General features: G+C 35.3%; 1 protein-coding gene across 1 annotated transcript in view; it reads left to right on the top strand.

Annotated features, from left to right (window-relative positions):
• The window catches only part of LOC150100317 (centaurin-gamma-1A-like), a 418,649-nt gene that overhangs the window by 237,876 nt on the left and 162,907 nt on the right, over positions 1–17,866 (top strand). The window contains exon 5 of the mRNA XM_090402635.1: positions 7,066–7,207. Within this exon, the coding sequence (XP_090258761.1) occupies positions 7,066–7,207 (142 nt within the window). The remainder of the gene's footprint in view (positions 1–7,065; positions 7,208–17,866) is intronic.

Below are 17,866 nucleotides of genomic sequence, written 5' to 3'. Positions count from 1 at the left end.
CTATGTGTAATTAATCTTTTCTGGTCTTATTTACGATATACGTTTTGGTATCCCCTGATGATGTAAGTCCAATTCACGTCTGAACAACTACTTTTATAATAGAGGCTAATGACTTCACATCACTTGCCTTAGTATGAATCCCATAATGCAAAGCACACATCCTTTTCGGACGTGTAAAATGCTATGCATAATAGGAAGGGCTACTACCCAAATCGGTTTCGACCTTTATTAACGTCTCATCAGTGGGAGCCAGATCCAGAAGCGATAGTAAGGTTTGAAGTAATGCAAAGTCATATTTCCACATACAAGTAGCCAAAAGGTGTCAAACTTCAACTTTTGTATCACTTTCAAAAAACTTTCAACATCTTTCTCTCATCCAGAGATTTTTATTAATAGGGTCTAGCACCTTTTGGCTACTTGTATATGAGATATATATGACTTCTGCATTACTCCAACTTTGTCTCTCCCGGGTCTGGTTCCCATTAACGAGACTTCAATAAAGGTCGAAACCCATCTGGGTAGTCGCTCTTCCCATTATGCATAGCATTTTACACGTCCGAAAGGGTGTGTGTGCTTTGCATTATGGGATACATACTAAGAAATGCAGAGTATGTGATGGACCTGATAAAAATAATAGAATTGGATAAATCTTATTACCACTGTGTGCCAGTATATTTTAACCATACTCTACAGCTTAAAAAAAAGCACACAGACGTCACGTGACCACGAACCTTTTTAGAAAGATTTGTGAAACGAATTCAAAGGATGCTTCAGTCCAGCTATTCAAATGTTATGCTTTTATTAACTATTGTTTAGAACAGATATTTACATGATTAACATCGGAGTGACAGTTTCTGTAACAATTTTCAGTCGAAATAAATACCTGAAATCTCTCAGGAATTCTGTACTTTTCTTTCTTCCTCTCATAATATTTGCTTATAGGAAAACGTTGCTATCCATGATTTGCAATAGCGCACATTCTTTTCAAGAATACAGACCCATTCGATGCGTTATTAATCTTAAAGGGAAAAAAAAGAATTAACATCAAATAATTTTTTTTTCCAGAAAAAACTTCGACGGATTCTCTACCTGTAAAGACTTCTGTGTTTTCAGTTGTCAACATTCGCAGGAAGCTTTTAACCGAATAAATGAAGTTTATCCCTTTTGAAAATCCTGAATACCTCACCTGCTTTTACGTGAACTGTAGCATTCACCAGACCATCCTACGTTTACCGCAAGGATCGATTTTTGACACCATTAGTGGAAAGAAAGGTTTCGTGTGGACTACTAGTGCAGGTGTCTCAACACATTTCAGACATCTTAGCGATCGCACGCCTTCTTGTCAGAATTGATTTGTAGCCTTTCCAACTGTTGGGAATTTTGAAGAAAAAATGCTAGAAAAACAATTGACTTATTTTTACAAGTACTTTTAGTGGAATAGACACGGATTGATTGACATATTGACCGTCTGAGGTTCTTTTATGCATTCTTGGTGGGGTTTTTTTCTGTTATACTTCAGTATGCCTGTTTCTAGTGAATTATTTCGTTTGTCCTGTCAACATGGCATTTGCTTTCCTCTTGTATCAGGGTACAGGCCCCCTTTGAGCATGTGTTTTGGTAAGAAATTTGTTAGAAAAGCTTTGTAAAGCTTTTCTAACGAATAGGGTGGATGGTAGTCATGTGTTCAGAGACTATCACACTGCAAATGTTTGGAAGGATTTACAAATTCTTCTAGATCAGTAAATTAACCCCCTACACCACTCTTTTTATCCATTCCAGTGTGTTTGTGAATGCTATTATGTTCTTGTTGTGTATGTTGTAGCATTTCTTCGATTTCTATATTTTGGCATTATTTACTAGCACACTTATATGACTACTCATACTACATGAAAGCAGTGTCTGGCAGCTTTTACGATTTTTAATTTCACCGACATTTCATCTTCCATTTTTTGATGACACAAACTGAAATTTGCATCTTGCAAGTACTGACGAATTTTAAAATTGCACCCACCAGCCCACCCATTTGCTAAACTTGGCTTTCTGCTGAGCTCCCACTACCTATCACAGCTACTTATCTATATGTGATATACAGCCTACCTTGGAAGTGTGAATTTTTTAAGAAACCACCGCCTCAAGCGTTAGTCGCAGTAGATCCTCATCATCATAAATGTCTGTTAGATATTTTCTGTTATACATTGTAATAAGTGCTGTGTAAATTCAGTCCCAAGCCATTTATTTTTAGTGAATTTTTTCGCATTTTGACGCCTGTCTGTTGGAGAGGGCGCTTTCGCCCATAGTTACCTAGTAACCAAACGATTTGTATTCAAAAGATTTATTTGTGAGTTAAGTTTGGTTTACGTTTGGTTTGGTTTGATTTTAATTTACGAAGAATTAGATAAATATCACAAATGATGTAGAAATTTTGTGTACTTATATTTCTTTCATAATGGGAAAAAATGTAAAACGTAAGTAATTGTTATAGGAAATAAGCGACTTTTTTTGTAGAAAAAATACTTTACACTCACAACGAGTTAACTCGACTTGATTGTGTTCTAAAATTTTTCGTGTCGTATTAAAATGCCTTCATTATTAAGAAGGTACTCATAATTATTGTGGAGCTACTCTTCACCAATGAAATTAAAAAAAAAAAAGTAGTGTATATCATAAAACCTGTTATGTACACAGGTGCATGCAACGAATGTTAAGAGATTTGAAATGAAATCAAGTTCCATTTTTAATTACGCTAGGTTTTAGTATAATCAAGATAGTATGTGTGCTATACTTTTTAGTGCATGATATATAACTATACGTTAAAAATACTTTTGCTACAACTTGTGTTATGGATTAGATGTTTATTTGGATTAGACGTGATTAATTTTATAATGTCAATAAAGAGTGTATTATTTTCGCCAAACATTGAACATTAAAACAATTTCAGAGACAAACACGAACTAAAATGCCTACATACTAAACATATATGTCGGAGATCTCAGTGCACACATTAAAGGAACGAAAACATGAATTAAAAAGAAAAAACACCTTTAAGAAGCCGAGTGAGATGTTTTAACACATCTCACTCAACAGTGTTGCGTGATACAACGTGGTCTGGTGTACAATAGTACACCAGACCACGTTGTATTAGCGAATTTATACATCACTTCACTTCCAGGTAAAAGCCTCCTTTAACCCTTTCAGGACTAGAAGGACTTATGAAGTAATACAAAGTTTTTAGTTATTAAAATAACTTTATTAGGTATCCATTTGACATAAAACATCATCATTGTGTAGAAAAAAATCGTGGGTTTTATAGAATTTCATGAGACACATGTGTTCCGATGAACGTAAAGGGTTGCAAATAAATTAAAATTTTATGTGGGGACACATATGTCCCATGGTCTTGAAAGGGTTTAAAAATAAAAATAATAATAATTAAAAAAAAAAAAATATATATATATATATATATATATATATATAAATTTCCAGTTCGACCAAATTTGAATTCTTTATCTTTTGTTTGGCATACAGAAGTGGAAATAATTAACTAAACTGGTATTATTAAACTTTTTAATGATGGGCTGCGTAATGCTGTTGAGAGGATTACGGCAGTTCTCCCGTCTAATTGTGAAGAATCTTTAAAAGCACTTGTCATTTAAAGATAAGTTAGCCATTCTCAATCAGAGTTGTGGGTTATTCTGGTAAACAGGCAACTCCAGACCGGGGAATATATGTAGTTATCAAATAAAGTATACTCAACTCATAGCTTCATTGCTTCGGCCATAAGTACCACTTTTGGCTGCAATTATTATAATGGTATCAACGCATACCAATCTCCCCACTACTACAAAAAGATACTCTTTTAGAAGAAGCAAAGCAATAGTATTTATAAACAACATAATAAAGAGACATAACTCAAATCCATACTTCAGGTGTTTTCTTAAGAATCACGTGTGATCCTCTGATTATTCACCTTAATTCCTCCTGACGAAATGCACTAGTTGAGAAACATTGCATAAACTATGGAACTGTCGAGGAAAGAAACAAAGTAAGGATGATTGCGATTATATTAGTAACGGGAACATTAAATAATCTTTTAGTAATGCATGAGAGGGAATGTCACATGAAAATTCTGAAGAATATTAATGTGTGCATTGTTCATAATAAAAAAAAAAGGGATAGGAGAATATGAAAGAGATCTCAGGTCTAGAGGCTAGCCTGTTTTTCTTATACCACCGTAAATTATCGTGGAATTAAAATAGCTGTTATCCCAACTTGGCTTCACTAACAAAACTATTCAACACTTATATTTTTAATCGAAATATTAATATTATCAATCAGCAACTTATATAGTAACGATTATTATGATTTCGATGCAAGATATTGGATATCACGACTGCTAGTGAATTACTATTTAAATATTAACATTATATTTGCATATCTGATGAATAAATCGAACTTGTTTTTTCAGCTTCCTTTGACATACTTATGTATTGAATTTGATTTCCTTTAAATCGTTGTGATTTAGTACATAGCTAAATTAATAAATTTGTTAAATTTGCTTGAAGGTTGGTTATTAATATCATTAAACATCAAGGTTTAGTTTCCTGAGTGATTTGAAGTCAAAAAGTTTATATCAACAGTGCCAATTTCGAACCTCTATGGAGATGGAAGATGGAGATACAATTATAAGGAAGAAAAAACAATAAATACTATATTAATCGTTTATTTTATAAGTTGAAATGTTTTATTACTATTTTAAAATTTAATAGAATTGAATTTAAGAAATATACATCGATAAAAATATTGTAATAGTTGCTCTTGCTTGGATGCACATTTTCGTCCGATGTAATAATGCTTTACTTTCGATTTTCTCTGTCGCATTGGTTCGTCATGTCTAATATAGCATTCAGCGTCTGAAATTTCCTATTACAATGTATTCCTATAGTTAACTTTTTCAGCATGAATGAGTACGATGTACTCCAATGCTTTCATGTGACACCAAATTCAATAGTCTGAAGGGTGAAGGACCAGAAACTCCTCGACCAGTCCATCGGTCAAGGGTTAGTATATTGATTGTCCAGGTAATTAGAAGCCTATCAGGAAAAAATGAGATGGCGTACTGTCATGATAAAAATGCATCTTCCAAAAGTACCAGCAGCTCATTTTGTTACAGTCAAACATGGCCTATCCAATAACACGGTCACCATAGCATCCATCATTCGGTGCCCACGATTCCCTTTGGTAGGAAAGACTTTGGTTGTAATCACGTCTAAGATGTAAAGGACCTTTATAAGTTTTTCATCTGAAGGTGAGTTTGACTTAGATGGAAGGGTTTTCCGTTCGGAAATTTGCGGAATTTTCAACCCTCGGAGCAGGTAAATCGGCCAGAAGAGTACATGCAGTCGATATTCAGTTTTTTTAAATTATTTTTTTAATCATTTCCTGATTAAAATTTAATAAATTGCTCCTTAAGTATCAGCATTTTAAAAATTGTGTGATTTCATATATAGATGGTTAGATTTGAAATTTCAAGTCTGGCAGTCATAATGTATTTTTGAGGTACTTAATTCCACCAGCAATGTTTCACGTGACTATTAAAATGGCATTCAGAATTTATGTAGTGCCGGATGAATTTCATATAAAAATGTGCAAGGGCCATTTCCAAAGTTCTGCACACCATTCCAGTTGCTCAGGAATGGTGTGCCTAGCTAACTAATCATTAATTTAGCAAAGCACACATGCAGGGCTTCGAATAATATATTCTACCTTAATACTACTACCCAGCGTTTGGATAATCTTGTATTGCGGTCAACAAACCCTTTTGTTGACGTATTTGAGAAACTTGGTCACTTGTATAGGAGACCTCAATAGTAGCGAAGCGTTTCCCACGCAGTGATTCTTTCAACTTAAAGAAACGGATCAATGTCAGGACTATATGGTTGTTGTCATCCATCGTACCTTCATGCAAAATACACCATATCTGATCTGAGTTAAATTCATTGGCCATTTTTGATATATTTGTAAACGGTGTTTATTCGGTAAAGTTATGAAGTAAATTTTTTAAAAAAAATTACTAAGTTGTCTATTCTATAAAAATAGAGTGTATAACACAGTAATTATTTTATTTAATGAAACCTAATGAAAATTACTTAAATGATGCATATTTGGAAACGGTTTTATCGTTATCACGTTATCTATTGTGGGAATGTGCTCTGCTTCATCGCTTAGACCACGAACAGCAAAATGCTTGCCGTTTCTTTTAGCGTTCGTTTGTTCCCCTACTTAGAGATGCATGTAATTCTGAAGAAGACGCGTAATGCATCCATCATCATTAAGTATTTTAAGAAAAGCTCAAGTGTATTCCTTTGATTTCTTTAGTTGCTATTTTTTTTTTTTGTAAGAAATTCGAGTGGCGTCTTTAAATTCTCCCAATTCTTTTGTACGTTTAGTTTTTGTCACTGCCGTATCTAATGTATATTGTAAGAAAATCTTCGCGTTTACTTTTAAATGCAGTTTTGGCAAAACTTTTATTTTTCCTAGTAAATAATAAATTATCCTTGTTTTAAAATATGCAGTAGGTATAACTAAAACAAGTGATGTACACAACAAGGATTTATGGAAATACAATTTCGAAACGTAAAACATTCTTAGATTAATTGCACATGCCTAACTACTAGAACTTCCCAAAAAAAATCAAAAAATTATTTCCACACATATTCCCACCTTATTTTGATGCCTTTTTTTTAACGATCTGTACACGCCTGCAGATGCAAAGCGTTTACGTCTAGGCATAGTGTAGTATATGGAGCTTGGTTCTTTTTTATAGTTGAAATAGGAGTCCTCCCCCACCCCATCCCTTGCTGGCTAACTTCCGTGCGCATTATCGTTTGCCGTAGAGGAGCGTATGATGATAAATGAACTCTCAGCTATCGATATAGTGGTATCCATCTATGTTCCCCTTAGGGATGCTTAGTAGTGCACTTTCCTTGGCTTTTTGAGAAGCATGTTATATTTTTTTCAATAGGTTTAAAACACTAGTATTGATTGTTCTTTTATTTCCCTGGACAGTTCAGTTGCTGGGTGGATGCCGTCATCTTTGTCTTCAGCCTGGAGAATGAAGCCTCTTTTAACGCCGTCTATACCTATTATACTAAGATGTCGCACTACCGAAATGCTGCTGACGTACCGCTTATTCTTGTCGGAACACAAGGTAAGTTTATTAAGAATTTAATAAGTTTATTGTTTCTAGCAGCATCGCTAGTATATTGATTAGTAGATACCTGGTCCTGGGTCCAACGTCCATTGTTACCTTAATAAAAAAAATTTCCGGAATGTTTATATACTCAGGTTCAAAATAGCCGTAGCTAATGTGCTGAGAATTTTCTGCAGAATTACCCCCCCCTTCTGCTTTTTCTCACCATTACAAATTGTCACACGTGCAAATTTCCTCTAACGGCAATCAAAGTGACGTTTGACAGGTTAGAAAAGTTTACATACCTGCTATTTTACATTTAATTGAGGATTCTATAATCTCTTATGAACATGTTGAGCATTTATTTTGAACTCAAAAGTAAACTCTGGAGGCCAAGTAGAAATGTCAGGTCAGGTCAATGAAACCCTTATAAGAAATCATAATCTTCTTCGGAAGGCGATTCTTCACAAAGTCGTGCAGTATTAAGACATCTCATCGGTGAAGGTCGAAAACGCATATGCCTTATTCGATTTCACGCTTTTATTGTCAAATAAAATGCACGTTATAAAGAAGTAGAATTATGAAGATCGAGAAATGCAGATGTTTTCTTATTCTACCAGGAGGCTTCTCCCCCGCCCTAAACGGAATTAATATCTGATTTATTCTAATCTCCCAACTTGCTGATTTCTTTTTGATCGCGAGTTGGAATCAATTCAGAAATTTCTCACTCCTTTGTTTGCAGATTCATTACATGAAGTACTGTATACCTAATATATCGCACAGTATTTGTGTGTGTGTATGCGTGTGTGTGTGTGTGTGTGTGTGTGTGTGTGCGCGCTCTCTAATAACCACGACAAATAGGTTCGGTCCTTAGGAAAAATATTATCTTTCTCTATATCTAATTAGTAGCATTTTACCAATGTGTTTTAAAGAGAACATGCAATGGGACCATTCAATCTATATATAGAATAATGAAATCCTTTCTAAAGGTAAAAGAAGAATCCAAAAGCTGAGCTCCAACAAAATAATAATAATAATTAACATAACGTATGTTACGAAAAAGAAAAATACTGGGAAAGAAAGTGAAATAACAAGTCAAGAATTTTGATGTTTCACCACGTGTTTTGGGGGAATGTTCCGGAGAGTTAGTAACAGCCTTTACGTATACTTTTAGCGTGAGTCTTGCATCGGGCGAAGTTCCAAAGAAGTGGAAGAGGGTAAAATTGTTCCGATTCACAAAGGAGGTTATAAGACCAGGGCTTTGAATTATAAGCCAGTCTATGTGTCTGGAGTTGAGTTTAGTTAGGACCAGTACCTTCGACAGGATGTGGCATAGAGGCAGCCTGCCTCACGGCGCTGCTTAATAAGGGCGTTCATTCAGCCATATTGCAGTAGGCGTCGTCGCTACGCTAACAATTCATGTTAGCGTAGCGAGTGCGGAAAGAAGTTTTTCTAAGCTTAAACTGATTAAAAATTATTTGCGAACTGCAATAACCCAAGAAAGATTGGTTGGTCTAGCAGCTATATCGATAGAGGCGGACATAGCTTATAATTTAAATTTAGGAGAGCTTATAAACAGTTTTATTGTGTGATATCCCCGTAGAGCAAACATTTAATTAATATTATTATGTAATCGTTTTGCACTAATGTTTCTCTTGTAATAAAACAAAATAATAATTGGAGATTTTCTTATATTTTTGTCTTATAATCCATCAGGAGCGATATTTAATTGTTTGCCTCAGGGCGCGATCTAATCTGCCGACAGCTCTGGTTAGGACCAAAATTCAGAATTGGGTTGGCAACAGAAAATAGTCTTGGCGGTCAGCATGCTTTTGCTAAAGGAAGACGTGTTTTAGCAATCTGCTTACTTATTATAATAAGGTGACAAATGCACTGGATAAGGGTGATGCATACACAGCGGTATATTTAGATTTTGCAAAGGCCTTTGATAAATTGCCACGTGAGAAACTGGTAATTAAATTGGAACGGATAATTAGTGCGCTGGATTGGAGATTGGCTATCTGATAGGTATCAGTGAGTTGTCTATGAAGGAACGATATCTCAGAAGAGGAAAGTTATTAGTGGGGTACCCCAAGGGTCTGTTTGGGGTCCATTGCTGTTTAATTTGTATGTAAATGATGTTGGGAGTGGTCTGAATGGTGATATATAGTGGTTTGCAGATGATGCAGAGTTCGGGAAAGCTATCAGGAGTAGAGCATATGCTGTGGCTTTGCAAAAGGACTTGAATACACTGGCCGAATGGATAAATAAGTGGGGTGTCAATTCAATGTTGCAGAGTGTAAGGTTTGAAATTTGGGAAGCAGAGATGGGATTTAAAGCATGCAGTCGGTGGAAATTTCTTGAAAGAGATAGAGGATATGAGAGATCTGGGAGTGGAGGACAAGGACCTAAAATTTCGGGAACATATTGCTAAAATTGTTAGAACAGTACAGTGGATAATGGGAATGATACGGAGGGCACTGGTCGCTTGGTTTTCAAAAAAAGAAGACGTATTGGAAAAGGTTCACAGACGATTGACTAAGGTGGTCTCTGGAATGTTGAGTATGAAGAGTGAGTATGATTGAGAAAATGCAATTTGCAGAAATTGGTGAATAGGAGGAAGAAAGGATATATGATCGAGACGTATAAGCTGCTAAAGAATTATTACCAGATTAATGTGGGAAAAGTTTTGCATAGAATGGGTGAAGTTAGGGAGAGAACAAGAGGCCATTCCTGGAGCTGTATAAGGAGAGTGTAAGCAAGGGAGTGAGAAGTACGTTTTTGCATGGAGAATGGTGAGTGATTGGAATGCGGAGTGGTTGAGTGTCGAGAGTGTGGAGATATTGAACATATTTATCGCACAGTATGATAAACTGTATGTGTGTAACAGTGGGACCTCCCACGATGTGCCTTTTGGCTCAATGGATATTTAATAATAATAATAATTTTAATCTGATATATTACGAAAATAAATAAATAAAATATATAGACACCATGTGCTTCAAGTTCATGATCAAAAATAGTAATAAGTCAGCCAGGAATAATATATATATATTTCCACCAATAATATATATATTATTCCTGGCTGACTTATTACTATTTTTGATCATGACCTTGAAGCACACGGTGTCTATATATTTTATTTATTTAGTTATTTATTAATATTAGGGAGGTTTAGAACTTCCAAACTTGTAATCCTAAAGTATAATTAGAAGGATGAAGATCGAGTTTAAATTAGGACACTGGCATTATAAGGATGGCAATAGAAAGAAACTGTTATGTTTTCTTGGAAAGAAATTTTGAAGAAAAGTTCATCTCATTTTCTGCCACACAGTGTACAACGCAAGAAATTAATGAAAAATTTTATATTGCATTTAGAATAACTCGACGGTCAACTGTGAAATGAAAGGAAAAATTTTGAATCCCGAATTTACAGATAACGAAAATGTCCGTTAGTATTTTATACTTCTTAGCGATATAATAAAATTCTTGGCCTACAACTGAGAAAAACTTCACTATAATGAAAATCTTTTGATCCAAAAGGGGTATATTAAAATAGTAATCGTAACATATTTCGTACCACGATTGCTTCTCTCCTTTCCAACCTCATGTTGCTTCTCTAATTCCTCTTCCATAAAGTGTAAATGCATATTCATGAGACTACCAGAATGAACTGTCTGTCCAGCACTTCCTTCTTAATAGCTGACTCAGTTGATGATGTTGGTTCTAACCTTCTTCCACCCCCTCCCCATAGCTATGTCGTGTTGTGACACAAACAGAATGGTAATTACCAAGATATTTTCCAGAGTTTAAGCATCCGAAGCACGAGGAAGTATGAGTTATGTGACCTTGTAAACTTCTGCTACAGGAATTAGATTGCAGACTTTTATTGATCGGTCTTCTAGCGAGTGTACGAACGGCGAATGTAATTGCACTTTCATAGCAAACATTTTGGATGTCTGCGGAATGACACCTGTTTATGCACCAGAGTCAGATCCAAATAAAAATAGTTTACTCCCTTCAAAGCATTATAGTCGATTTTATAACTGGCTGTCTTGATTCCAGCCGGTGTATTACTGCTCGTGCATCTTACAGTTGTAAGCAAATATTGTAGAAAATTGAAGATTTTCTTTACGAGACGAGATGGATAAATCGGAAATCAAATCAGAAATGGATGAGTCTAAAAAGAATACTCATCGAAGTGGTTTTAAGATATGGGAGTCCGCAGAAAGACCATGAGCGTAAGAGAAAGCAGCCGCCCTCTCTAGAATAAAAACTAAATCAATCACGGTTTGAATTGAATTGACCATCAAGAGTCATGATATTCGAATTTTTATTGGCCCTGTTGAAGTTAATAATAATGATGATTTATTAGGACACGTCTGATGAGCGATGCATATTCTCCGTACTTTAATGCCAGAAATCTTCAGCAATCTTTCATTTTGATTAGACTTTTAGAATTGTTTGCATCAGTTATCAAACATCTGCAGAAATAATGGTAGTTTCTGTAATAAATTAAGCTGTTAAATTAACTTATTTCTAGAACAGTTATGCTACTTTATTGTTTGTAATGTGCTGTATCATATTTTTATTATTATTATTAAAGTATTTTGCATCCAACCGTTATTGTCATAACCTGTCTTCCGATAATGTTGCATGAAAATTTTCATAGGATTCTGCAATCTCAAAAAATGTAAGAAATACTGATATAAAAGCATATATTATGTACTTTGTAACTTGAATGAGCTGCTGCTACTTAGGTTACGCATATTATTTTGTATTTGAATTTGGAATGATTTTGAAAAAAAAAAAAATATATATATATATATATATATATATATATATATATATATATATATATATGAACGAGCGTCAAAAAGTTGAATATTGATGTAAGTTTGACGCAAGTAGATTCACAGATTATGTCTTGTCTTAAGCTTTTTAACGAATCATTGAGGTTCTTTAGCTGTGGACTTCCACAAACCGTCGACCGTCTCGAGGATAAGGTGGTTGGCCCTATGTCTCCCGGCGTGGCCCATGTCTGTAGGTGCTTGTGATCACGAGGCCGATTTATCTGTTCTGGGAGACGAAAAACCTGAGTTTCCAGGTGAAAAAAAACCAAAGTCGAAAGAGACCAGATAAAGGTTCCTCACGTCACTAATGTGAATCGAACCCAGGTCTTTCCGACCAAAAGGGGGTTCGCCTATACTGACTGAGCTATGGAGGCTCTTAACATGATGTGTAAATAAGATGAACTTCTGTAAACTTATGGTTGGAATGTGAAGAGGTTAACTGTATTTCCCATACGCTATAAGACATCGTTTTCCAAACTTCGAGGGGGGGGGGGGGGTCCGATGTTATGTCCAAATAACTGCAGTTAGATTATCTGCAGCATAGTACGATGGTTTTCATATGCTACCTAATATTTTTCTAGGATAAAAGGACTTTTAGGACAGGCTGTACATTACCCGCACGTCTCTCTGACATTTATTTACGTATGCCTTTGAAATGAAACAGATGTTTAAGTTGAATTTTCTTCGGAGAGAATCTGATATTCAAACAAGTATATAAATTATGTGCCATGAACTGCGAGTTGGTAAAAGTATACTTCGAACGCAGTTTTCATACAACAAATTTATTGCGCATTAAGGTTATAACCCCCCCCCCCCCGTCCTCCAGATGAGTAATAATTTTGAACACTTATCAAATATAAGATGCTGCTCTCGTTATTACAAGGGTGGTCTGAAAAGTTCTCGGCCTCGACCATAGATGGCAACACTATCGGAACGATTTTTTTTCTAAGTTGGTACATCTGTCATAAGCATCGATGTGAAATTGCAAGTCATTCTATCAAGTAGTTTTTTTTTATACAACTGTCTGAAGCAAAAGTGTTGTCTGTATCTCTTGAAATGGATAAAATTGAGTATCGTGCGGTTATAAAATTCTTTGTAAAAGAAGGTTTAACGCCAAAAGAAAATTCATTCGAAGTTCATTTATGGGCACTCTTCTCCTTCGTTTTCGACAATTAAGAAATGGGCTGCCGAGTTTAAACGTGTCCGTACCAGCCTTGAAGATGATCCACATGAAGGACGTCCAAAAAGTGTAACAACACCAGAAATCATTAATCAAGTGCATAATATGGTATTGGATGAGAGGCGAGTCAAAGTGCGTGAAATTGCTGAGACTAGGCATTTCAGAAGAACGTGTAGGATATATTTTGCATGAAGAATTGCAAATGAAAAAGCTTTGCGCAAGATGGGTACTGCACTTGCATGAAAATCTCTGAACAGTGCTTGGAACGTTTTAACAAGAATAAAACTGATTTTGTGCATCGATTTATTACTATGAATGAGACTTGGATTTACCATTACACACCAGAATCCAAACAGCGGACAGAAAGACCGGTTGTTCAGCGCCAAAGAAGTCAAAGTCGGTTCCGTCAGCAGGAAAGGTCATGGCATCGGTGTTTTGGGATGCTAAAGGCATTTTGTTTATTAATTATCTTGAAAAGGGTAAAACAATAAGTGGGGAATATTATTCCTATCTATTAAGCAGACTAACGAAAAAATTCAATTCGTGAGAAAAGACCTGGTTTGCAGAAGAAAAAAAAATCATCTTTCATCAGGACAATACATACAATGCCCACAGAAGTGTTTTGGCAATGGGAAAATTAACGGATATGCACTATGAATTGTTGGAACATTCATGTTATTCCCCAGATTTGGCTCCCTCTGACTTCTATCTCTTCCCAAAATTAAAACTCTTCCTCGCTGGTCGGTGTTTTTCTTCGAATCAAGAGGTGATTGCAGCTGTGGAGGGGTATTTTGTAGATCTTACTGAGAACTACTACTACAGGGACTGGATAATGGCGCTGGAGAATCGCTGGAATAAATGTATTAGCCTTAAGGGAAATTATGTTGAAAAATAAAAATAATTTTGAAATTATAAATTCGTTTTTTCATTGTTAGGCCGAGAGCTTTTCTGACCACCGTCGTATCGTCTCTTACTGACCCCAGACTTCAGAATATGAATAAACGAACCCATTTTGAAATAAGTTTGGTTAAATTTAAGCAATTTCCATTAGGCATACTTGAATTTCACGATTTCAATGAATATTATTTGTAGATAATCTGAAATGCGTTTACAAACCTTTACGTATAATAAGTACTTTACGATAATTATTCGTAAAAATTATTAAATGAAAAAGCACAATGAAAGTCATTAAATGCGGGGTGGTACGACTGCTACGTAAGTTTGGAAAAACTGTTATAAGAGGAGCTGTTAACCGAGCTTGTAACTATTATAAGGTGATATTTTAAGTCCTATTTATTTCGGGTATGTTTTACTCGAATGTTATAATAGATTCGTTTTCGGAACAAAAATTTCCGAAATCAAATCTATTATAACATTTGCTTCAATAAACTAACTAGTTCTTTAGTGAAAACGAAAATTAGAATAGTGATATAAAAAAGGCAACAGTACAAAGGGTATTTGCAAATATTTATTAGTCTTGTCTTTTATTCCCGTTTTACGAAGCCAGTGGCAACAACAGTGTCTACACACTCGCTTCTCTTATCTCTTCGTAACAGCCCAAAAAAGATCACTCAGTCCTGTACTGAACTCGCCACAGCATTCTCATACCTTATCTTCAGACAAATATGGCCAAATTCTCGAACAAATCGAAAGCTCCAGCCATCGTTTGCATTGTCATCTTTTCTTGCGTTGTTACCTATATTTCCTCTTCCTTCCACTCTTTTAATTTAGTTGCTATCATATGATGCAATACCAGGTTATGTGTTTCAGTTGTGGAACAGTTTTTATCTTATCAACTAGAATAACTTGAACGTTGTTTGTAATGTATTAAATAAATGGTACTTGTATACAAAGACCACATTCAAAACGCTCCATCTTAAACGGCATAAAACGAGCAACTTCCCATATTTGATAATGATGTCATCGAAATTGCGTGATTTAGAAAGACCTAAACAGAGAACTACCTTTATCCTAAACTGCAGATAACATTGTTATTGAATAGTTGGGATAATACTCCAAACCAATCGTTATAAACTGAAAGTAAGTAGAAAATGTAAACTGTGCGCGTGCGTGCGGGGGGGGGGGACCGAAAACTTCAGTTTTTTTGTGTTTTTTTTATAAGTACATAATGAAATAATTTTCAGTTTCTTAGAAGTTCAGCCCTTTTTTAACAGTATCTCGATCATCATTTTATGAAGAGTTATTGTGGACCACTCTCCATCCAACCTGCGGTGCGTTCGAATCCCACCGTAGCTATGGATGTCTTGTGAATATCTTTAGGTGAGACGAATTTCACTGCCTTGTGTGAGACCACTACCACCTGCTTATTGAGGACTTGCAGTGGTTCAATTCCACGTTCGGCGTCTAGATTAGCGTTTCCAGAACATCCGTGCGTGTGTAATACTAGTGACTTAGAGGCTACTGCTTTTCTTGAGTTGGGTTCGCATTAAAAAAAATCTCAGAAAACTAAAAACTATTTTTTATTAAATTATTAAGAAGTGAGTAATTAAAAGGGAAAAACCAGAAATAAACGAATCCTTGAGATGGAGCTTATATCAGCATCATCATTATATCAAGTTCGAGTCTGTTTATAGCAATCGACTGAATTGTAAATAATAAATATATTTTTTATAACCACACACTAGACGATAGTTCTGTGTAGTGTATGGGTTACTCGTATTATGTATCATAGTTTGAGAATGCAAACCCATCGACTGAACTGAGACTAAAACAGTAACGGTCAACTGGATAATTCTTACAATTGATTGTGCAAACGCACTATATATATATATTTTTTTTTCTCCTTTCAATATCCGGTATGGTCCTATGTTTTAACATGAGTGATATCATAATGGTTGGTTATTGACAATATGGCTTCTGAGAACCTGACTCATAAACATGTGGTAAACAATTTAAGTAATTTATACCCTGAGCATTTTAGTTTGTTTCACTTTTCACAACTTGAAGTTTATTGATGGAATTTAGTGATTTATCAGATATGTGGAGATAATCTTGTCTTTAGCTATTGTGTGCTCGGACGGCGGAGACAAGTGGCACTTTTGTTATACTGTATTAGTGCCGTTCTTTGCGTCTTTTTATCGATAAACGTATTTACATGCTGTCAGTTAATTTAACAATAAGCTCGGTGAAGAAACCACAACTAACAGTGGTCTCTCGCAAGCCTGGATGAGCTTACTAGCACATGCCCGCTGAAAAGATTTTTTTTTTTTTTTAATCAGGCATGTCCGTACAAAAAATAGGCGTTGATAGGAAAAGATCGAATTAGAAACACAAAAAATCACTGCTATGAAAATTCGTACTAAGGGCCGGTTTTTACTTATTAAATTTTCTTCTGTAACCACTATTCCAAGCTTTAATTGTTTCCAGACCAGGGGCGGCTCGTGCATAGGTACTACGGAATTGCAGCACCCCAATTTTTCTCGATATATCAATATATTTATTAATTTATTTATATTTGCTTGTAATATTTAATTTTATCATCAACAATCCTATACAATTCTCTTATTTTGTATAAACAATAATAAAAATCCATCTTGTAGCACTTAGGAGGGCGAAGGACGCTACCAGCACTGTTTACCACATGTCATATTTCTACGCGCGCAAGCATATGCACGTCATAGTGAGATGCGAGCTATTAGCTTAATGCGGCACTGTCCGTCGCGCAGTTCCACTGTTGTTTATATGCAGTTTGCGCCACTAGTAGAGTGTTCGTAGTGCTTATCGTGTTTACTCCGTCTCTTTAAATATTTGAACATTACAATTAAAGGATTTAATTGTAATGTCCAAAAATTGTAAATCCATTCCTTTAATTACAATTAAAGGAATGGATTTTATTTTTAAGCAATTTTGAATTATACTAAACTGTATAATTTTATCGATAATAAACAATATTTTTCATGTTTAATTTTTTTTTTTTTTAATTTTTACGATAATTTTGATATTTTATCCAAACACGTATACACTGTACTTACAGTGTGTATGTATATTTCGAAAGTTGCAGCACTCCCCCACGATTTCAAGCCACGAGCCGCCACTGTTCTTAACTGAAACATGAGTAACTGGAAGGTGTTCTAAAAATGTTCCTAGAATGCAATAATGTAATTAACATTACAAATTTTGCTACTCGAGATTTGGTTTGCTTGATCTATGAGAAGAAAACTTAAACCTTGCCAAATTTCACTCGTACGGAGTTATAATTATCGGAGACTAATTTATCCTGTTATTTTACTTGCCAGTTTCAGAAAATTAATAGTAGAGTCGCTGTTAACTTGTGGGATAACCGAAAACAGAAGAAAAAGCACCATGCAAAAGATGTGTGTGTGTGTGTGAGCGCGCGCGCACACCCACACACATACACACATATTGAAGCATGTGCATATCTTTGGTTTCGTGTTTTCGCTGCGCAGAAACAACTACTCATTACACGTCATGTGGAATGGAAAGGGGGGGGGGAACAGCTCACGACTATTACCGAAGCTAGACTGGAACTTGGAGTGAACGTGTAAAAATTAAAAAGTGTTAATCGGGACACACAGGTTCCATTGATATCAACGGATTATCCAATCGAATTTCAACATCTGTAATTCCCAGTGAGACTTGCTTTTACAATTAGCAATAAGGAAA

The sequence above is a fragment of the Typopeltis vanoorti genome, chromosome 13 (assembly GCF_054136105.1).
Source record: "Typopeltis vanoorti isolate ZY-2024b chromosome 13, IOZ_Tvanoo_1.0, whole genome shotgun sequence".
Lineage (NCBI taxonomy): Eukaryota > Metazoa > Arthropoda > Arachnida > Uropygi > Thelyphonidae > Typopeltis > Typopeltis vanoorti.
This window is presented reverse-complemented; position numbering and strand designations above follow the sequence as displayed.